The sequence below is a fragment of the Cydia pomonella genome, chromosome 18, assembly GCF_033807575.1.
Source record: "Cydia pomonella isolate Wapato2018A chromosome 18, ilCydPomo1, whole genome shotgun sequence".
NCBI classification, from domain to species: domain Eukaryota; kingdom Metazoa; phylum Arthropoda; class Insecta; order Lepidoptera; family Tortricidae; genus Cydia; species Cydia pomonella.
Genome location: NC_084720.1, coordinates 13,229,734 through 13,253,698, shown reverse-complemented (window position 1 = coordinate 13,253,698; position 23,965 = coordinate 13,229,734). Strand labels below are relative to the sequence as shown.

General features: G+C 36.4%; 1 protein-coding gene across 1 annotated transcript in view; it reads right to left on the bottom strand.

The window, feature by feature from the left end:
• The window catches only part of LOC133527507 (thrombospondin type-1 domain-containing protein 4-like), a 61,758-nt gene extending 41,645 nt beyond the window's left edge, over nucleotides 1–20,113 (bottom strand). The window contains exons 1-2 of the mRNA XM_061864545.1: nucleotides 19,789–20,113; nucleotides 13,781–13,892 (exon numbers count right to left, since the gene is read on the bottom strand). Of these exons, the coding sequence (XP_061720529.1) occupies nucleotides 13,781–13,892; nucleotides 19,789–19,892 (216 nt within the window). The 5' untranslated portion in view covers nucleotides 19,893–20,113. The remainder of the gene's footprint in view (nucleotides 1–13,780; nucleotides 13,893–19,788) is intronic.
• Between the last annotated feature and the right edge of the window lie 3,852 nt (nucleotides 20,114–23,965).

Genomic DNA, 23,965 nt, shown 5'->3' with positions numbered 1-23,965 from the left:
AAAAAAAATATGCCAATGTAAATGCTGAAAAGTTTCCTATCGTATTGTCGAACAAATTCATATCTACTTCTGATCTACGCGACCTTAGAAGTTTGGATTGTCCTACCTAATCATTTTACATTTTATTGTTTTCAGAACAAGAATTATTTTACTTCCCACTGTCTATGTAAGGGGACTTAGAGCGGATTCATACTTTACTATACGTGTCGTGTCGAATGATAGTCCCTATGTCAGTTTCTCCAATTCTATTTTGCGTAGGATAAGTTAAAAAAATAATTAAAAATATGTGTTACCGTATTTTTATTCGTGAAATGTTACCTATATTTCTAAGTTAATGATTGTACTATACTTCCAAAAATATGTCTGACAAACATTTTACATGAAAGCCATTTTTCCATGTAAAAATGAACTGTTATTGGGACCATCTTCTGAATTTATGATAATTTATTCATATTTTAATGTACTCGGGTAATATTGCAGACATTATATCAGCACCAAATAAATGCTGTGAACCAGATATAATAATATATTAAGTGGCGAATAACGTTTCCAAATCGCATTTTCTTTTGACATATTTTTCTTTTTTTTTGCTCTTTTTTTCACGACCGGTTTGGCCTAGTAAGTCGATGATCCTGGGTTTGAATCCCGGTAAGAGCATTTATTTGTGTGATGAGCACAGATATTTGTTCCTGAGTCATGGATGTTTTCTATGTATTTAAGTATTTGTATATTATATATTATTATGTCGTTGTATGAGTACCCACAAAACAAGCCTTCTCGGCTTGCCGTGGGACTCAGTCAATTTGTGTAAAAATGTCCCTATAATATTTATTTATTGTTATTATTATTGTATGTCCGGTAACAGAACTCCCCAGGAGCACTCGGGTGTGTAAGGTTGCTACTCCCCAACTTATTATAATTGTTATTACTTTCAGCATTTTTAAGTTGTTCATCGGACACTGAGGCCATTGAAGTTTCAAGCTGGCGGCATCAAAATGGAGTACCTAGGTACTGTTTCAAATAAATGGGTGGTAAGTAAGTACATTTGGTGAAGTGGAACTGCTGATGTTGATCAGAAACGGAACTCTTCCACGCGCGTGATTTGTCTTCTTTGTTAAGTTTGTAGCGAGTAAGTTTCAAGTACCAAGGTTTTTAGGAACCTTTGTGTCAAGGTAAAGGTCTGACGATGGGTTCCATGAGGAAGCGAGGGAACACCTCAAATCTTATAGGCATATAGTCATTTTGGATTTTCATCAATACCTTAAGCTTTTTCATTCCCACTAGTGGCATTTAATGAAGTGGAACTACTGATGTTGACCAAAACGGAACTATTGAACGCGCGAGATTTTTCTTCTTTGTTTTTTTTTTTATGATATAAGAGGCAAACGAGCAGACGTCACACCTGATGGTAAGCGATTACCGCCGCCCATGGACACCTGCTAAACCATAGGGGTTGTAAGTTTGGTGCTGGCCTTTAAGATTGGAATACGCTGTTTTCTTAAAGTTTTAAATGTCGTATTGGTCCGGAAATACCGCAGGCGACAGATCATTTCATAGTTTAGCTGTATGAGGCAGGTAGTTTCTAGAGAAATGCACAGTTGAGGACTGCCAACCATCTAAGTGGTGAAAATAAAAATGTTGTAGCGTAGAGCGATGACGAAAAGAGGCGGCAAGGATTAATCCGAGCAATTCGATGGAACACTCGCCGTAATAGATTTGTCCTGATAAGTTTGTAGAAAGTAAGGTTGTTAAGAAACATCTGTGTCTAGATCCAGGTCTGATAGATACCTCAAACCTTATAGAAATACATATAGTTTTTTTTTGGATTTACATCAATAACTTTGGCCGTTTTATTAAAAAAAAGCTACATTTAATCAAGTGGAACTGCTGATGTGTTCCAGAACGGAACTTTTCAACGCACACGTTTTGTATTCTTTATTAAGCTTGTAGTGAGTAAGGTTCTTAAGGTGTACTTAATACATCAATGTCCAGTTCTGATGATGGGTTTCATGAAGAATCGAGGGAATTCCTAAAATCTTTTAGGCATACATGTAATAATTTCTGGGATTTTATTCACATATCAAGCATTATTATTAAAAAAGTGTCATTTGACTAAAAGTAACAGCTAATGTTGACCAGAATGGAACTCGCCAACTCGTGCGCGATTTGTTTTATTAGTTAAGTTTGTAGCAAGTAAGTTTTAAGTATTAAGGTTTTTAGGAACATTTGTGTCAAGGTAAAGGTCTGATGATGGGTCCCATGAAGAATCGAGGGAATTTCTTAAATGCTATAGGCATATATGTAGTACTTATTGGATTTTCATCAACATATTATCAACTTTTATTCACAAAAGTGACATTTGATGATGTGGAACTACTGATGTTGACCAGAACGGAACTCCAACGCGTGCAATTTTTCTTCGTTAAGTTTGTACCAAGTAAGGTTCTTAAGAAACATTTTTGTCAAAGTACAGTTCTGATGATGGGTTTCATGAAGAATCGAGGGAATTCCTAAAATCTTATAGGCATACATGTAATAATTTCTGGGATTTAATTTACATATCAAGCATTTTTATTAAAAAATTGTCATTTGACTAAGTGTAACAGCTGATGTTGACCAGAATGGAACTCGCCAACTCGCGCGCGATTTGTTTTATTAGTTAAGTTTGTAGCAAGTAAGTTTTAAGTACTAAGGTTTTTAGGAACATTCGTGTCAAGGTAAAGGTCTGATGATGGGTCCCATGAAGAATCGAGGGAATTTCTTAAAAGTTATAGGTATATATATAGTACTTATTGGATTTTCATCAACATATTATCAAGTTTTATTCACAAAAGTGACATTTGATGATGTGGAACTACTGATGTTGACCAAAACGGAACTCCAACGCGCGCAATTTTTCTTCGTTGTTAAGTTTGTAGCGAGTAAGGTTCTCAAGAAACATTTTTGTCGAAGTACAGTTCTGATGATGTGTTTCATGAGAAAGCGACGGAACTCCTCATTCTCCTCAATTTTTATAGGTATATAGTAATTTTGGATTTTCATCAATATCTTTAGCTTTTTTTATTCACATTAGTGGCATTTGATGAAGTGGAACTAGTGATGTTGACTAAAACGGAACTCTTCAACGCGTGAGATTTTATTCTTTTTTTGTTTGTTGTGATATAAGAGGCAAACTAGTGGACGAATCAACTGATGGTAAGCAATTACCGCTGGCCATGGACATCTGTTACACCATAGGGATTGTAAGTGCGGTGCCGGCATTTAAGATAGGAATACGCTCTTTCCTTAAAGTTTTAAAGATCGTATTGGGCCGGAAATACCGCATGCGACAGATCATTTCATAGTTTAGCTGTATGAGGCAGGAAGTTTCTAGAGAAATGCACATTTGAGGATTGCCAACCATCTAAGTGGTGAAGATATAAATGATGTAGCGTAAAGCGGTGACGGAAAGAGGCGGCAGAGATTAATCCGAACAATTCCTCGGAACTTTTAAGTTTGTAGAAAGTAAGGTTCTTAAGAAATATCTGTACTAGACACCAGTGTCTAGTGTCTAGGTCTGATGATGGACACCTCAAACCTTATAGAAATACATATAGTTTTTTTTTTCATCAATATCTCTAGGTGTTTTATTAAAAAAAAGTTATATTTGATCAAGTGGAACTGCTGATGTTGTCCAGAACGGAACTTTTCAACGCACGCGTTTTGTATTCTTTATTAAGCTTGTAGCGAGTAACGTTCTTAAGGTGTATTTATATCAATGTTCAGTTCTGATGATGGGTTTCATAAATAATCGAGGGAATTCCTGACATCTTATAATTTCTGGATTCTTATTTACATATCAAGCATTTTTATTAAAATGTGACATTTGACGAAATGCAACAGCTGATGCTGGCCAAAATGGAACTCGCCAATTCGCGCGCGATATGTTTTATTTGTTTATTTTGTAGCAAGTAAAGTTCTTGAAGACATTTGTGTCATAAGGTCTAGTTCTGAGGATGGGTTCCATGAGAAATCGAAGAAATTCCTCAAATCTTATAGGCATACAATACATACAGTAATGTTTGGATTCTCGTCAACATATCAAGCATTTTTATTTAAACAAGTTAGTGATATTGACCAGAACGGAACTCTTCAACGCGCGCGATTCTTATTCTTTGTTAAGTTTGTAGCAAGCTAGGTTCTTAGGAAACATTTGTGTCAAGGTTCAGTTCTGATGATGGATTCAATGAGGAATTGAGGATTTTAAATCGATTTGAATTCACAATTAGGAGGAATTGAGGATTTTCGTCAACATATCAAGTTTTTTTTATTTGAACAAGTGACATTTGATGAAGTGAAACTGCTGATATTACTGAAACTATGCTGATACTGCTGAAATGGAACTCTTCAACGACAAGTATTTTACCTTAGGCGTTTTTTTTATTTTATTTCGTTTATAGCATGTAAGGCTTTTAAGGAACATTTGTGTCAAGGTCCAGTTCTGATGATAGGTTCTACGAGAAACTGAAGGAGCTTCTCATATTGTATAGGATAGGCATACATATAGTCATTTTAGGATTTTCATCAATATTACAAGCATTTTTACTCAATAAAGTGACATTTGTTGAAGTAGAATTGCTGATGAAGAACGGAACACCTCAACGACTTCCAGATTCTTTATTTTTATTACTCTTCTTTCTTTTTCATTATTCTTAGAACAGGTATTTCTACGAAGTGAACCGAACTACTACTATTAAAAGTAGGTAGGTAGGTAGGTTAAATAGGTTAAAACTGTAAGGATTATTATGTATAAGTAGTTTCTTTTAATTAAACATAGGTAAGTAATTCTATTTAAGTATAAGTATCTTTAAAAAAACATCAATCGACTCTTATCTGTCACTAGTTCCAGTTTCAGAGTATAAAATCCGGGTACACATGCAGCCACGGCTAGCCGGGTAGCCAGACAGTTCGAATACGGACAAGTTATTGTGAATAAAAAATCTTATCGTCTTGCAAAAGTTAATGTCATAAATGTATAGGTTTCGAATACATGAATATAAAGTGAAAGTGCTGGTAAAAGTATTAGTTTTTATCATTAACCATTTTATATCCCAACAAAACTGTTACCCTTACAAAAATAAAATACTTTCATTACCTAATGTAGGTTACGTTAGGTAATAAATAAATAAATATGTAGGGACAATCTTACACAGATTGGCCCCAAACTAATCAAAGCTTGTACTATGGGTACTAGGCGACGTTAAACATACATATTTAGATAAATATATATTTACGTATATACATAGAAAACACGCAAGCCTTAGGAACAAATATCTGTATTCATCAAACAAAGAAATGCCCTTACGCGATTCAAACTCGGGACCATCGGCTTCATAGGCAGGGTCACTACCCACTAGGCCAAACCGGTCGGCAAAAGGTAAAGATAATTAGGTAAAGACAATGAATAGTTAAACGTATTATAAATTAACACCAATATCCATCAAATAGTATAACTAGGTATGCTAAGAGCGGGCTTCAGGCCATTACGTCGCACCTTTAGAATTAAATTAATTTGACTCAAAAAGTACGACTACTTTATATATGTAGTTTGGTAGAACAGTAAGAACTCACTATATGTGTCTCTTTTTCATGCGGTGAAATCCCCCCCACCCGGAAAGGATAGCGACGCCCATTTTATCGACTCTCGAGTCGACTCCAATCTGATACTAATAGTAAGTAAGTACTTACTTAGTAAGCAAATTGTAGTAGTTATCCCTTCTTAGTAAAAGGAAGTATTGTAAAGATACTACTTTTTAACCGACTTCAAAAACTTTTTTTTTGTATATATGTTAAGTAAGATCTTCGTCATTTCTGAACCAATGTTGAAAATTAGTTATCGTTTGAAAGTGGGTGTATAGTTCCAAGATGGTCCTATTTTTGACAAAACCACGAGGAATTAAGGGAAATCCCCAAATCTTATAGGCGTTTTTTAGTTTCATCAACAGACCAGGCATTGCCATTCAAAAAAGTGCTATTTGAAGAAGTGGAACTTCTGATCAGGACCAGAAAAGAACTCTTTAACGATGCGTATTTCACGCTAGACGATTTGTCTTCTTTGTTATGTTTGTAAAGAAGCTACTTGCTTAACGAGGTTTAAGGAATATTTGTGTAAAGGTCTAGCTTACATCATGGGTTCCATGAGGAATTGAGGCAACCTCTCAATTCTTGATGGAACGTAAAACTGTTTATTGACATAATTGTCGATAGGTATCCCATCTGCTCTAATTTACCCCACTTGAAAAAAAAGGTACTTACATGAAAAAAAAAAACTTCTCTTAAAAATAGGAAACCGACTTCAAACATAGGTATTAGAAAACATTACAAAAACTGTTATTGTATTTTCAGAAACCATACGGAAATAATGAGGATGCATCGACATAAGAAGAATCGAACATGGGCAAGATAAAGTTCAAGAAAAAAGCAAATATAATGTGTACTTGTCTGTAGTCAAAGAAAGTTGAAAAATAAAGCATAATTAATGGCCATAGAATACAGAACCGATACACGAACATTAAGACTATTAAAAATAGACATATAGGTTGATCGTACTACTCGTACTAATGTATATCTTTTGTTCAATTATATTATTGCATTAAAGTTAGATTCTCTAGATATATATTATTCATAGGTTCTGTATTCTATACGAATTGTTTCAGTGTAATTATTATTGTACTAAATACCGTTGACCGCCTGTCAACAGTATTTATTTCTACATTACTATCACAGAAGATTTTAGGCCCTACCCTACAGTTTTTGAATTAGTATTTACTATGGACAAATATAGCGAAATGTGAGTTTTTACCTAAAATATCAATCTTTTGTGAACGTGGTGTAGAGTATATACTGCCTAAGACTGAAGTAGCTACGCGGGTTACGTTTTAAAAATAGAATCGTGTTCATGGTCGGCCCATGGTAAAAATAATTAGGTACCCGTAGACCCGCTGGTGAACACTGTTTATGATAACACTAAATAAACCCCGTGGACCCACCAGGAGAACATATTGGAGAGACTAGAGATAATACACCGGTTTAAGGGCGGTCGCACTCGGCATTGACATCTGGCGTCTAGATGGCGGGTGGACCTCAGCGAATTTCAAAGAAATATTTATAAACATCCAATGACGTTCGGCTCGGACACCAGATCTTCAATCTCCTGATTCCTGTGGAGTCTCCAGGTTCCATCCTCTCCACGTGTGAGTCCTAGGATTTTTCGCGCTGCCAGACTCCGATGACTCGGGTACGTAGTGCAGATGGGTGAGGATCGTGCAGCCTGGAGGGCGTACTCTGAAGTTCCAAATGGCCGAAGACCGTCTAGACGTCCTAGGTAGGTCCCGCTGGAGAGACGAAATGCAAAAAGACCTTAGCGAACTCGGCGCCGTCGACTAGATGGAAACGGTTTTGGACAGAGAAGCATGGCGGTCTTTGATGTCGGAGGCCAAGATCCACTTCGGGTCGCTGCGCCATAGCAGTAAGTATTTATAAACATACTGTACCTTCTGTGTACCTAACCCAAAACGAGATATTTAAGAAAAAGTCCACCCGCCATTCTGACGTCAGGATTGCGGTTGGACCTATGAAATCTTGCATTATACCGCACTAAAAGTATGCAGTTATATGGTACAGTCGCCATCAGATATATCGGAGTGGCCGAGGTGCTCAAAGATCTCTAAACACGCACTCTAACCTCTTGACAGTAGAGGCATGTTCAGATATTCGTGGGTACCTTGGCCGCTCCGATATATATGATGGTGACTGTACCTTCAGTGTACCTCTGTAAATAGAAATAGAAACCGGTGTACCTCTCCCCAAAACAAGCTAGGCTAAGCTCATGCACAATATAACTGCATACTTTTAGTGCGGTATAATGCAAGATTTCATAGGTCCACCCGCCATCCTGACGTCAGGTTAGCGGGTGGACCGTTTTGTAAAATATCTCGTTTTGGGGAAAGGTACACTGGTTTCTATTAAAGGTACACTGAGGTACACAGAAGGTACAATATGTTTATAAATATTTCTTTGAAATTCGCTGAGGTCCACCGCTATCCTGACGCTTACCATATATCTAAGGACCGACCTTAGGGGCAATGACGATAGTGCTAGTTCAGCAGGGCTAAGATGGACGGCTGTCTATCATTTGTCACCATACCTGTCATGTTCTAACAAATATGTAAGTGCGAAAGTGACGCATAACATGACAAGTGACAAAAACACAACCATGATACCGCTGCTGTTGTGTCATTCACAAATTCGAGCCAATCGTGCTGTCTAACGCAACTAGATGCGATCAATCGCGTGCGTAATGCGAACTCATCAACCAATCACGTTGTGGTACTTGTGGCGTTAGACTGCACGATTGGCTCAAACTCGTGTGCGTAACACAGCTGTACTGGCCCCATTCTTATTGCCCGTAAGGCCCGTCCTCAGATATATTATGTCAATGACACAGTCGCGATTTTAAAAAATCACATCGCTTCTGCTACCAAGTTGTTGAGCATAACGTTTTCCTATCCATAGGTTCCATCTGTCCAGTAGGATCCACCATCTCGATCCACCAGATTGAAGAGATTGTTACTTAACTGATGGATCGAGATAATGAAACCTACTGAATAGAGCGGATCGATTGGATATAACAAACGCTACGCTTATATGAAACGCTACTCCGGTGTGCGAGTGAGACAGTCAGGCCAATTTGAACTTGCATTTGACAGAAAACTGTCTCCATCAAACGCTACCAGTTCCATTGCCGGCCTCTTCGCTGCCTTCTATAGTGGTTCAATCGTACCTTGCTTATGAATAAAAAGGGGCGTGCACACCGATATTAGAGTAATATTGGACTCATATCAGTTAGTTGCGGGCGTCTCGCTCGCACAAATACATGCGTATAAGTGCGAAATGAACGCACGAATGACAGCTAACTGGTATCATTCCAATATTATTCTAAAATTGGTTTAATGTCAGTTGCACTTTCGAATTGGCCTACATAGCGATTTCCTTAGCCTGTACACCGGATCGGCGTGTGGGCCGGCATCTAGCTAATGTAAAGCCACCTCATTAGGTGCTTTTAGCCTTTTGAACGGCAAGAACACCTAAAGATGTGGTGAGAGAAAGCCGCGCGTCCCTCATGCACTGCACTAGCTTTACAGCTTGCATTGCGACCAATGTATGCCGCTCACCGCCCCGCCGGTCGCGTGGGTCCAATCCACGGCCCTAGAAGACGTACTTTACATATAAACAAGAGCACGCGAGCATATTGCGAGTTGTGTACTTGTGTTATCTAGGCGCACAAACGGTTACAATAACAAGAAGTGTACACCGCGTGTGCAGTCCAACACGGGAGCACGGGTGCGATTCGAAAATAACGCGCTAGCGACGCATTACGACATTGATACTTTACCATTTGAACGCCATAAACAAAAACGTTACTCACACGCCAAGGTCACGGGCGCAAGTGAGCTTGAAAGTGCATGAGTATTACATTAGGGACTTTGACAGCGATTATAACAGCTATAATCATTAATGTGTTCATGACCCTTAAATCATGTCTAGTGACGGCGCCTTTAGGTGTTCTTGACGTTCAAAAGGTTAAGGGCGTTTGCTAGCTGGCGCTAGTGCACGGAGCGGGCAAACACGCGCAGGTGCCTTTGTAAGTAAAATCAGTCGCACGCGTCCGCGCCAGTTAGCGTTGCTGATACTGTAAGCCGCACGCCCGCTCCATGCACACGCGCGACGTTGCGGACGCCCTATGCCCTAAACCTTACTTGAAAGTGTGAAGGTTACTCTGACAGCGGCTATATCAGCTATAATGTATTTATGACGCTTTGAGCATAGCTAGTTAAGACGCCTTAAGGTATTCTTGGCGTTTAAAAGGTTAAGGGCGTTTGCTAGCTGGCGCGAGTGCACGGAGCGGGTGCACGCGCGCGGGTGCCTTTGTAGGTAAAATTCGTTGCACGCGTCCGCGCCAGTTAGCGTCGCCAGTTACTGTTTTTCGTTAACCCGCTCCAGCTAGCAAACTAATCGCAAATGGTCCGAGATTGGCGCAATAACCATGCATTACCTTATCTGGATCTGGATGCACCTATTCACCAATGCTTGCTTTAAAGTAACTTGTCGACTCGTCCTGATAATATTTGTGCGACCGTGAAGAAAATCTATGCCGTCACTTATTTTTCAATTTATATGAAATAAAGATGTTAAATGTATTCAAAAGTTTTTATTTAATAAGGTATGTATAAGTGCTCTGTGCATCCGCACCAGCTAGCGGTGCCCTTAGCAAACCAATCGCAAATGGTCCGAGATTGGCGCAATAACCATGCATTCTCTTCACTAGAAAATGTACCTGTATATCTGGATGCACCTATTCACTAGAAAATGTATGCCGTCAGTTATTTTTCAATTTATATGAAATAAAGGTGTTAAATGTATTCAAAAGTTTTTATTTTATACGTATATATAATGGAACGAAATACAGCTACTATCTTAGCTTGGCAAACAGTTAAGAGTCGCTGATGCTTGTAATGTATTCACTGCGTTAATTTTAGGTTTAAGATTCTTTATTCTCACTAAGAATTTCACAATTCACTTACATGAGAACTTAAAACTACACAATTTAATCCTGCTTCATATGGCAAACGAAGGGAACGTTGCTTTGAACCGCGGCGCAATCTCAAATGTTTCACGTTTACACAATTTTCCTGCAGAGAGACAAAACAAGTATGTACATAGTACCTTTTTACGATTTAATTTATCGTAACATATAAACTTAGATTTATTTTCTTGCTGCTAATTATGGTACTCCATAAATACATTTACTTACCTACTTATTGCTTAGGAATCTTATTTCATGTTTAATAATAAGTTTATATAACGTTTCTAGCGGGACATAACGCGAACTTTAAAAAATATAATGCTTTTTCTACCTTTATCACTCGAATATGTAAGAGCAAGAGAGATAAATAGACGACACTTACTCGTTCAAGGTAACAACTCGTTTTATTGTCAAAGTTCCGAATTAAACAAACTTATTCTTCGTTGACCTTTTTAAGCGTTTATAAGCGACTATACGGATCCAGCATTTGCCGCTCATTCGGTTCTCCTATTGCACGCAAGATGTCAGTACTAGATAGGATTTGAAAAATCATAATTAAGTAGTTTAGTGCCATTTATTGAGCAGTAATAATTTAAAAAAAAATATAAATTACTTTTTCATTATATTTCAGGCATGCAAAGTGATGTAAATGGTTACAAAAGTAACTCTATATGAATGACATTTTTTAGTTCCAGTTTACGCCGCAGCGCATGATCAAAATTATTAATATCATCTTCCCTGGACACTTTCGGTCTTTGGTGTCATATAAGTAATTAATGCTTAATTGAAGACCTTCCAAATAGGATAAAACTCAATTGTATATACCACTAGTAAAAATTACCCAAACGGCTACCAAGGCTCCATCTAGTGCCAGGTAGAACAAACAAAGCGGCATTTACCACACTTAATTAACGAAAAAACTAGTTTTATTACCGCCCCTGCAAGCATTAGAGTGCAAGTATATATATATTAAAATACCTTATAAAAATGTCTTTTAAATGATATATATGGCTTGAGTATACAAGCAAGTTTCAGTGTTTAATAGCAGTATTTTTAATTCAAGCATATGTTTTATCAACTAATTCCAGCCCTGTACGTACTTAAACGTAAGTAGTGGTAAACAGAAATCTAGAATTTCTCATATTCTTTCATACTAAACACCTAACAACCGGCTACATAACAATTACTTTGTAAAACAACCGTTTATATTGGCCACTCTTTTTTTTAAATTGCTCAGTCCCTGCAAGTTATCCAAAGTTGGTGTCATACAATAAAATAATGCTAAGAGTAAACCCTTTCAAACGAGATATGTCTCAACAGTATACATCCATGGGACAAATTGCCCATTCTCCTTTACCTTGGAGGATTTAACAACTGGAGACGCCTTTAAAAGCTTACCCCTCTGTCGAAAAGCTCGGCTAATGGTCATATGTATTGTATGAACGTTTATCTGACATGGCTATTTGTACGTTACGTAGAAATATCCATACATTTGACGTGCCCCTCCCCCGCAAAAATCGACAGACTGTTTTGTACAGAAAATTACAGTCAAGGCATCTCCAGTTTTTTAATCCTCCAAGAAATTTACAGTCAGTAAGTTGTATTTATGTTTACAGCTTTACTCATTGTCTTTCTTTTACTACTTTATTCTTTGAATCAGATATGTGAGATAACGCGCCTCGTTTTTCAATATTAATTCAAAATTATATCTATTTTATTTCTAAAAATGAGTTTTACGATGAACCCTACCTGAAGGTAATTATTTTTGAGCAGAGTGACATATTTCCAGTCATAGCTAAGTACCAACACATATTAACCTCTAAAAATCACATTAAATTAAATACTAAAATGTTTCTGAGCTAAAAGATTATTTGCTAGATTAACTAGGCATTTGGCGTTGGCACAGAAGTCAGGTGGTGAAAGTGCATTTCAACTTTAATATTATATCACTCGCATAGTTTATAAGACTAAGAGACATTAAATTCAGAGTTATATTAACAATTTTTTGTAAAAAATTAAAAGAAAAAACAGTTGGTTTTAAGTTTCCAGTTTGGAAGAGTTTTGCAGGTTTGATACAAGTCTAATAAAAATGACATATATATCGCCATCGAATTTCGAAATGAATCATAGACCTTACAGGTTCAAGCTTATAAAAGCTATTAAAACGAAACAATACTAATTTACATTTGTAATTCAATCGTCGTCGGTAATCAAGAGCTTTTAGTCGGCGCTTATCAGGCTTCAAGCCACAACGAACAAATCATTACGTTTTTATTGCCGTGACTGGAAAAGTTCCGTGAATGAGTTTTGCGTTTATTATACCTTTTATCAATTGTTTCGTGTCAGAGGAAATGAATTTATTAACATATTTATATTCAAATGCAGTATGTCACGAACAAAATAGTTATCAACGAGTTTCTGAACATACTCGTATTCTACCTGTGACATTGTCACAAGACGAGACCGTTAAGTACCCATGCAGTATCCATTGCGGGTGCCTTGGGATATCTTCTAACTCATTTCTTTACTGTATCGCAATTAAAGTAGTTTAGACACTTAACCCTCACAAATAAATGAGATAAATTGATACAATGATAAAACATAGCTCTTAGCTTTTTAGCTGTACTCATTGCAATCCAATACTCACTGCGGTTTAAAATTAAAGATCAGTTGTATCGAAATCTCTGTCACCGTTCGTAAATTTTTACTGATTGGGAAGTTGTCTTCTGTTAAGACCAATCTTTGGGCACAACACACTGTTTGTTGCCAACAGGAGACCAACATCTTACAACTAAATACAACCCAACACTATGACCTCAAAGATTTTCATAAGATGCTAGAGCGCAATAACAACAACCGTCTGAGAGGTCATCAGTAAAAGCTGGTATCTCGCAGGTCCTACAACAATCCTCATAGACACTTCTTAAGCAACAGAGTGGTCAAAGCTTGGAACACACTCCCAGAGGATATAGTATCGGCCCAAAGATTCAATGAGTTTAAGAATAAATTATATGCGCGCAATGCAAATTCTACTCAACACTGAAAACTTTATTGATGACTCTGGATACAGGCATTATCAGTTTTTTCAACTGCCTGCCTACTTTACAAATAATAATAATAATTAGCAGTCTCAGTTCAGAATAAGTCAAAACGTACAGCCATATTGCACTGGTGATATCTCCTCGTGACCCCGACGCAGTCCGCGCTGCGGGTTTGCCTGGACACTCGCACGGTCGGCGTTGGAAGCGTCGTATTAGTGGACCCGGGCCTGAAACAAACAGATCGTCATTAAGTTAAAGCCGATTTTATATAGTGAGTTGTGTTCCTACGGTATCCCAGTGGATGAAAAGCTTCACTAGCTGACAAGACTTAGAGCATACCTTTCGATAGTTTCGATATCTAGCAAAGGTCCTAAGCTTCAGCAAAGGTATTTGTTCTTGCTATGTACCTTATTTCAAATAAGTATAGTGTTATGATTGGAAATCGAGAAACTAAAGGATCATAAAATTGAATCACGAGTGATAGCACAGGGTTCTAGATATACTACAAAAAGGTAAGCTTATTTACAGGCAGCATAATTATTTGCAAAGGGGGTCAATAATCTTCGAAGCATGAACGAACTCGTGGACATGTTTAAGACTAAAATACTTAGGTAGGTTCAAAAACTGTTCATCGTTCCTCATTTCAAGGATAGATAAATCCGACCATTCTAATTACACCCTTCACACTTATTCACTGTTTCCTTTCAAATACAGACGAAATAAAACTTGAGCGGTACCACAAAGCCTTCCTAATGAAATTAACGACGTAAGTTACAAATTGCCTCAAACGCTGTAATCTAATTTACTTTGAAAAATCCTTAGCATAATACGTTTAGGGTTCCGTACCCGAAAATAATTATAAAATCGGAATAGCCCACAGCTATCTGTTAGCCGTATCATCCACATCTGTTAAACTTAAAAGAACTTTCTTAACTAGGTAGAGGTGAGTCCAGTCGCAAAACATCTTGGGTTTCATATAAAAAACTAGCTTTTAGATATAGGTTTTTTTTTCTTCGGTACCTAGGTACTAGAAATACTTCTTCACTGACTTAGTTACTATGAGTAACTTTTTCACTTTTCATATTTTTATCAAACTTTTTTCATTCAATGTTCATTTCATTATTAAACGTGCTTTGCGTAATATCAATTGTCAAAAATGTGACCTATCTACAACTTTAACGAATCACAGATCACAGGGTCCTTCGAAATTCCTCAACTACATCGAGTCCATAACTCATATAGACTTATTACCCCACTAATTTGAATGTGTACTCTGCCCTTACGTGTCCATGACAAATGGCGCCTATCCTAATTTGTCGAGGATGTTATACGGCACGCTATCAACAGGACTTCGTTATATTTCTTGCCCTAACTAATAATTAATCCAAAATAGCTTTTAAAGCATTGATTTAAGGTTTAAATTAAAGCTTTATGAAGTATATAGTAATTTAAAGGAATTTCATGTCGTGTCTAATCGTGTGATGTTTACGTTTTATGATTAACGGTTTGTGGAACGGCTAAATAAAGATTGTTTAAGTGACATAATAATTTAAGTAAGTAGTCAGTAAAATCCTTGTCGCAAATTCTACCATCATTTAAGTTTATTACATTAGGTACTTCATTGATGAGATGTCACGGTGGAAAATTTGAAGTCTAGAAATTCGTGTAAGGTTTGAAATTATTTTTCGTCAATACATACTACTAGACTAGTCTATTACAGAAAATTGATACATTGTTATATATTGCTAGAAAAATACACTTTATTTACATATTTCAACTCCTAACACACTTGCCCAAATCACCAATCCAGTCTCAAATAATGCTTATTTATTATCCATAAAAGCATCCTTCTAATTACCAAATGATCTTTAATCATCATTAATACGCCCGTTACGGGATGGATAACTTTACATCCTTAACCAGGAAATATCACCGATATGACTACCAGTACAGGGTAAGCAAGGTAAATGAGCCGCTATTTGTATACTTAAGGAACTACGAGTATATTGTATTTGGAGCAATGAAAACTGGCAGTAATAAATTTTGAGATTTTAAGAGAATATCTATAAGAACATTTTCTTATGATCACGACATAAAAATAATATGACATGATAATTTATAAATAGTTGAGCTAACATTATATGTTTGTTTTTTTTTTTCAGACTACCAGCCCAAACCGAAAAGTTTACCTACTTATGGTTAGTACAAGATAGTGTATTAAATCGACTTACAATTATTTTTCAGGAAGCTATAAGTACACTGAAAAAAAAAACCAAAAATAACTGAATTTCGTAATAAAGGAAGTTTATATCAATATCCTCAAACCGATTTTATTTGCACAAACCGACCTGTTGGTCGGTGTAACACTTAGTTCCCAAGTCCCAATTTGTGTAAGTATTTAAGTAGTTATAAGTAAATGTACTTATTTTTGTAATTTGTGAATAATGTATTTTGACAATATTTTGAAAAAAAAAACAATATAAGAAATGTTATGACACTAAATTGATTAGAAAAAAGTACACAAATAAAAACGATTTATCACAATAATAATATATCACATTTCTTTTAATGTAAGTCATTCCTTAAAATGAATTTAACTACATTTTGTTTACCTCGTTTTTACTTTTCGAATGTGTATTTTCCACTCTGTATACGAAGCCTTTACTACGTTACGACCTTTTTCCTTTGGATAGCAGAGTCCTGTTAGTATGATAAGTAGGTAATCAAAATACCGTCAATGTTAATTAAGTGGGCGCCTGCGGACGCCAGGACTGATTTCTTCAAAGCTTGGGAAAATGTCGAGAGATAAACGTCAAGTTGCTTGTGTATTCTACACGCATAACAAACATAGGGGAACATAACAAAATCAGTTTGATTGAAATTTGAATTAAATGCAATACGGTAAACAAATTAATGATAAAATTGAATATAACTATTGTTATTATTATATGCCTATACGGTGTCCCACTGCTGGGCAAAGGCCTCCCCCTCGATTTCCAGTCGTCTTGGTTTTAAGCAATGAATATAACTATTAAAATTATATTATATTATGGGGCTGACGGCTTCCTCGCACAACATATCAGTATTGCGATACAACGAGGAAATGCCACCAGCATCCTTGATTCAATGCCTCAAGGGCCTATTTTAAATGTAAGCTAGTTATAATTATCCTCTGTATATATCCATTATGTGTATTGTTATTGTAAATAATCATTATATTATTACCTATTATTTAGTCGAAGATCATCAAAACCGGGTCGAAACGTGGAGCGTTTAGGTACGCGTTTAAAATAATTTTAACAATTGAATGTGTTTATAAATGTCACTTACGATTTGAAAAGGCAGTAAATACTAAACTAGCCTGGGGAATATTGCATAGAATAAACTGCGGTATTTAATGGAAATTAGTACATATGCGCATGAAGGTGGGCAGCAAACACATCGATTACACTTACGATTTCTTTCAGTTTTTTCGGTTGCAATGAACAATTACATTCCTTTTCTAAAACTTTCCTATTTTTTGTAATAAACGTCGTAAAAATCAAACTTAAAAATGTATGAAAGTAACCTCGGTTTGCGGGGTTACCTTTTAAACCTTGTCCGTTAATTTGCTACAGCGGGCGGTCGAAGTGTCGGGCCAGAGCAAAAATTGTAAACATGGCGTTTACAAGCCCATTACGGTAATTCGCCTTACAAAAGACTTTTTACACCGCCGGTGTATTAAATTTATTATTTTTAGGTTGTACTTACGGATTTAATAAAATTGAAGATTCTGTATAAAGGAATTAGGGATCCATGACCGTGTCGAGTTCGTACTTAAAATTAATGTTAATATTTTTGAAAATTATTGTTATTCAGTCGCAAATTGGTTCTTCGTTCTATCTCAAAGTTTCAAATCGATGATCCAGAAAAATAGAATAGAATATGAATGTGACGTGTTTTAATCTTTTACCATCTAAGTATATTAATTTATAAGTTAGCCAAATTTAACGAAGAACGTTCTAACTCATCACACATTTTATCAAGGAGATTGACGGTGACATCGCCAGTTTTCGCTGCTGCAACAATACTACAGCAGCAGCATTGCTGATACTGCCTCAATCTAAATAATGTAACATTAACGTCCTGCTGTCAAACACTAAGGCAGAAATAGTTGGCATAGTTCGGAACCCAACTAAAAACCGTAAAATATAAAAGCCGCCAGTGCAAAGGTCACTGCAGCCTTTTACCCGCTAAACGAAGGTAATGGAAACCCCGTAGCGCCAAGCTGTAACAAGCGATTGTGCGCTGATTGACGCACATCAGATGTCGATGGGCCCTAATGAGCATGTGATTATCGTGTCTCAAACTTTATCGAACTGGCCGAGAAATTTTATTAGTTGCTCGTGCGGGAATCAAGATCTCGCAATCCAGTGTAATGTGATCCAAGCGGAAAGGGGATGCTGAAAAATGTACACTTCAGTCATTGCAAAGTCTGTGCGATAGCTTGCTCCGGGCTCTAATCCGTCCAATTATTAAATATAAAATGCAGATATAACGATATTCTCACCGCTTATTCAAGAAAATACTGTTTACAATTTTGAAAATGTTTACTCAGTGACGATAAATAGTTACTTTATTATGAAAGTCAGCCGGTTTGGTTGACGTGTTCAGAGAGCCTTCTTCAGAGAGCGCTGTAATATTGATATTCCCATGCTAGGTAAGCAATGGGAATGGCATTTCTGGGTGCTTAGCCAATATGCCAATCGTTCGAACGAAACACCACTATCGCTGTCGCACTAATAGGGGAGAGTGATAGAGAGACATAAAGAGGGTCGTTATCGTAGCGCAAACGATTATCACCTTGCCTAAGCATGGATTCGAAGCGCCACTATCTAAGAAAACCGTTAAATTATGTTCTTGCAACGTTGGTTTTGTACACCGGAGCACATGGCAAAGTTATATTTGCCGGTGGTAAAGGGACATGTTTAGAAATAATGTTTAAATAAATAAATATTATAGGACATTATTACACAAATTGACTACGTCCCACAGTAAGCTCAATAAGGCTTGTGTTGTAGGTACCCTGACAACGATATATATAATATATAATCATAAATTCTTATATACATTGAAAACACCCATGACTCAGAAACAAATATCCGTGTTCATCAAACAAACATATGCTCTTACCAGCATTTGAACCCGAGACCATCAGCTTCATAGGCAGGGTCACTACCCACTAGGTCAGACCGGTCGTCAAAAAATGTGTAAGTTGCTAGCTCTGTCATCGGTACTGATAAGTTTGTAATGTGCATACAAACGTCAGATTTGTACATATTTGTTCTCAGACGTGTTAATCGTTAGATTTGCGTGTTTAGGTTCCAATCTTCCAATAGATGTTAAATGTGATAATAAATTGGTCATTAGCCCTTCGGAACCCAGGTATTTATGTATGTATATCATACCGACGATATATGACCAATACCGATATCATACATTATAGCACTGGTCACCGAAATGTAAATAGAAGTTGGTCTTTTACTTCCCCGCCAGATACTTAGCCGCATATACAGTGTATAAATTCAATACGGGCGATAAATTAAACCAGACATAGAATTTATCCGTGTACCTAATCATTAATTAAGAAATCATGTGCATACATCGGGGTTTTCAGTGCGGGAATGTTTTACACTAGTAAAAAATAGTCAAAACTGTTTAACATTTATAAGCACTTTTGAAGCTTACTACCTTAGTTTAATTTATAGTTTAATCATTATTTTACCATAAACAAAGTTATAAATACACGAAATAATTCCCGCACCAAAAACCCCGATGTATGGTCATGTGTTGCTTTACATTGCTGCCGAATTATTTTGTATGGTAAATATTTTCATTGTATTTCTAGGCAAATGATATCTCAATTTATTTTTCGGCTAACCACCGGTTAAAGATTTGCCCGTATTTAATTTATACACTATATAATAAATAATAATAAATAAATAAATATTATAAGACATTATTACACAAATTTGCACGGCTACGCCATCTAGAACTCCGGGTCGAAGCACACTGTTAACGCACAAGTTATATTTTGTGGCCCATGGTTCTTCTGTATCTAACAAGTAGGGAATGAACTTATACCTGGGCAAGCACTCGCGCTTTTGAACGGCCACACCACCGCCGCAGGTCCTCGAACAAGGGCTCCAAGTACCCCACGCACTCCACGCGTATGCACCTGAGTCCATCTGAAACAAACATCATCATAATTAATAATGGAAGTATTTTAGATGCATGGGAAACCGCGCGAATTAGATGTCGTCGCCTCATAGAGATTTGAAGGCAACAAAGCAACAATGCAATATGATATTTTTACAGTTACACCAACTTTGTATTTACAAGTTTTTGATTATGAAAATAAAATTCCGTAATGAATTAACCGAAACAAGATTTGGCAGGTATCTGTAAAGGATATATAATAGAAAATACCGCCATGGGGTGATTTTTAAGAGAAATTTGAAGGTCATAAAGATTTGCATAGTGATCTTCAAAAGTGAAATAAATATTTGAGTTGTCACCTGTACTGAGATATCGTTTGTTGCTGTGGTACACATTACAAATTGGATGACAGCAGCAACCCTGAAAAAAAAAACAGTATATTTGATAAACTGGTAAAACATGTGTCTTATATTATCTTCTAGAGCTTAGAGAATGTTATGGCTACATTTTGACCCATTTTGTGCAATTGCCTCCTCAAGGGAAGGTAAAAAATATTAACTAGGTAGCGCGAAAACAAATTTAGAAATAATTAAGTAGCAACAGTAATTAGCAATTTCCTTACTAGCCTTAATGAACAAAAGTCTACGCAGAAGTAGTAGTAATGTTTCATCCCGATAACTAGGTACCTCAATAGATTACCGACAAAGCTTCAGGATTGCTGTCGTGACAATATAATCTCCGCTATCCACGGACAATTTGTTTCTACAGCACGCAACTAATGTGTCTCCACTTAAATCGCCACTATAACTAAAAGCTTAAGAACGAGCTCGATTATTTAAGTACCTTGGTATTTGCCGACCGTACATGGTACAAGTTAACAAATATAATACCTTCATCCACTATTCAGAACTCACCCCTAGGATCTTAGCCATAAGAGCGGGTCAGCTTTTAACAGCACAATTCCCTGGGTTGCTGACTATACACACAAGCCACAGGTAATGAGCCAACAACAACCACTTAACCCGAGTAACAAGCACTCAAATCTTCGGTTAAACAAGAAGAGGCGTCTGTTAACAATCTGTTGACGGATCAGTCACAAAAGGCAGGCAAATAGCACAGTGGAACTCAAGAGAGAAGTATATTGACTTCGTAGAAGCGTTCAAATTGGAGCATTTCAATATTGGAATTGGAACCTATTTATGACAAAGAAGGCAATAATCTTCACGCGTCCGTTTTATAGTTTCTAATACATAGGTGTTTAATCGTACACACATAACATTGTTGCAACTCTTAAAAGTTGCAAATTGATATGATATTGGTTTTACATTTTGTTGTGAAAATGAATTCTAGAGATCGTTATTAACTTCAAATCAGAAGACCATACGAAGACAAGTAAATATAGAGCAACAAGATAAAAAGTTGTATTTACAAATTAAAAACTACCCGCAATTTCTATCACGGGAAGTTTTTTAATAGGGTGCACCGCAGTTTTCCCGTATACCGAACACAATACACAAACATGACTGTTTTCTAAAAAAAAAACGCGGAGGAGGAAAAATTAATGAAAAACGCAAAATAATGTGGCATGGAAACAAAATTTGTCTATCTCGTTGTCATCAGTCACCGGCTATAACTTTTTAAACCAAATCTTAAGGCCCGTGGGTTTGGGTTCTTCTCTCACTCTCACAGTAAGCGCGAGAGACATGGCTGTGCGTACCCGGAATCGCGGATATCATGTTTTGATTTTTTTTTTAAAGTTTTAACAAAAAAAAGTAATTGATTGAAAGTCCTCAAGGTTGCATATATAATTTTTGGCAACCGTATTGTGATCTATAGGTAATTAATAAATGTAAATAATGTGTTCTTAAATTTTCGGGTACTTTAAACCAAATGGAAAACTGCCTGGATCTGTCCCTCATCATTCTAGCTTCAACCTCCTTTAGTCGTGTAACGTTTTTATCTACCCTCAAATGGTTTAAATTTTAGGTTCTTTACTAGGGCGAAGTAATAGCATATATTACAAAATTAAATTACTATTGATTAATCAAATCATCCCTATATGTTTCTATTAACAAAATAGCACAATAATTATAGCAGCTTCGTGGTTACTTTGAGTAAGTAATAAATTGTAGTAAAACTTCTGTAAGTTTTGGCACATATTGAGTTAAATTAATTGACGTGAGGAATTTCTTATTCAATAAAATAGGTTTTTTATATTTTTTAAATACCTAAAGATACAGACTATAAAAAAGCGCTACAAGTTTTCAAAAACTCTGGTGGCTGAATCTGCTGCGCCTTAATAAAGTGTGATGAGACTATCAAGTTGACATCAAAAGTAGGTACGCATTTGGAGACAATAATAATATGCAGATTTTTACTAGGTAGTAAAAACAATAACAACAAAGTACCTATTGTTTGTTTTCATTTACATTGTTTGCGATGTTCATTTATTCTTCCTCCCCCGCCTCTTCCTTTTGATATGGCATGTTTGTAAATTATCCAAATAGTACCGTGGGTGCTACAATACTGGAAATGAGCTTGTCTCAATTTGCTTTACTTTACATACTTGCCCACTGACTTTAAGGTCTTTAAGGCTGGCTTATAAAGATGACAATATAAAAACTATATTTTGCTAAAAAAAGGGGACGTGAGCTAGATTTGGAATGTGGACATTTAGATAGCTTCCGAGGAATTGTTAAACAACATATAAAGAAAGTTAGAATTAATTTTAGGAATTGGAATTTTGAAATGATTTACAAAAACTGCAATAATATTTACTTCGTTCAAACATTTGGCACTTCAAAAGTGCGCTTACGAAATTCGTTCCTAGATTAAGTATGCCTACTGACATAAAACAAAACTCTGCTATTGACATTTGAAGATGCTCCATTCCGAAAACCAAGAGCAAACTGTTATCACCTATTTCTATTATATTGCAAAATTCTCAGATTTGTTTATGACTACCTTAGCTCTTCCACATTCTCTCAACACTTGCGTAAGCGGACTAGTCCATATAAATCTAGGAAGGTGTTACATGCATTTAATAAGTATATATCATTCATCATCCTATATTCCCACCTTGACTCTTGAGTAATGTACAGGTTCGGAACTTCACATACTCGTAACTACACCTCAAAATGCAGATGTCTACTTTCCTACCGATGTTTTCACTTATCGAAAAGTTAATCAAATTCTATGGATGCTAACCGAATACATAGGAATTATCCAAGATTCGAACCCATCACCTTCAAACAAGAATCGTTCATCGAAACTATACTCGGCAACTTTTATGTAACAACCCTAGAGCTGCAGGCGTCCATAGACTACGGTGACTGGTTACCATCAGGCGGACCGTATGCTTGTTTGCCACCAACGTGATATAAAAAAAACTTGGCCACTTCTTCATTAGGACTTACTAAATCTTAAACATATGGGATTGGAAACTGTCAACTTTTTTATAGATGGAGCCAGCATACATTTTACCTATTTCTAGTTTTGTTCTATAAGATTTGCCCTTGCGCGAGCATCTAGGGCATACAATTCCAAAAATCATGAATTTGAGACTATTTTCGTAGGATTGACAGGCGCTTTGCTGGCGCCAGCTGTAAAATTCGACCGGCCAACCTCACTCTAGAGTCTAGAGTGACAACCCTAGCCCACCCGCAGATTGCGCAATCCAACATCCATTAGATGTTTGAAGATGTTACATTTTCGACAACCGAGTGCGTCCACTGCTGCATTAAAACGATCAAACGACCGAGGAACGCTCTAATGAACATCTTAAGTGGTTTATAAAGTGCCGATAGCCGTTACTTTTATGTTAAAATCACTTCACTCTCTCTGTCCTATGAGAATTTCTTATTTATTGACGTCTGCGATTATCATTCATTTTTCTATGGTTGACTCTTTTAGTAATAAAATAAAGCTCTCATTCACAAACATTTTACTTTGTGGTGCAATACTATGAATTAATACTTTTAATTTTTTTAATGGTATGAATAATTATAAAACCGTGTTCCTAATAGATTCACCTATATTAGCATAAGATACATAGATACGAATATAATTAGAATTGACAGACTGCATTTTTTTTACTTATTAA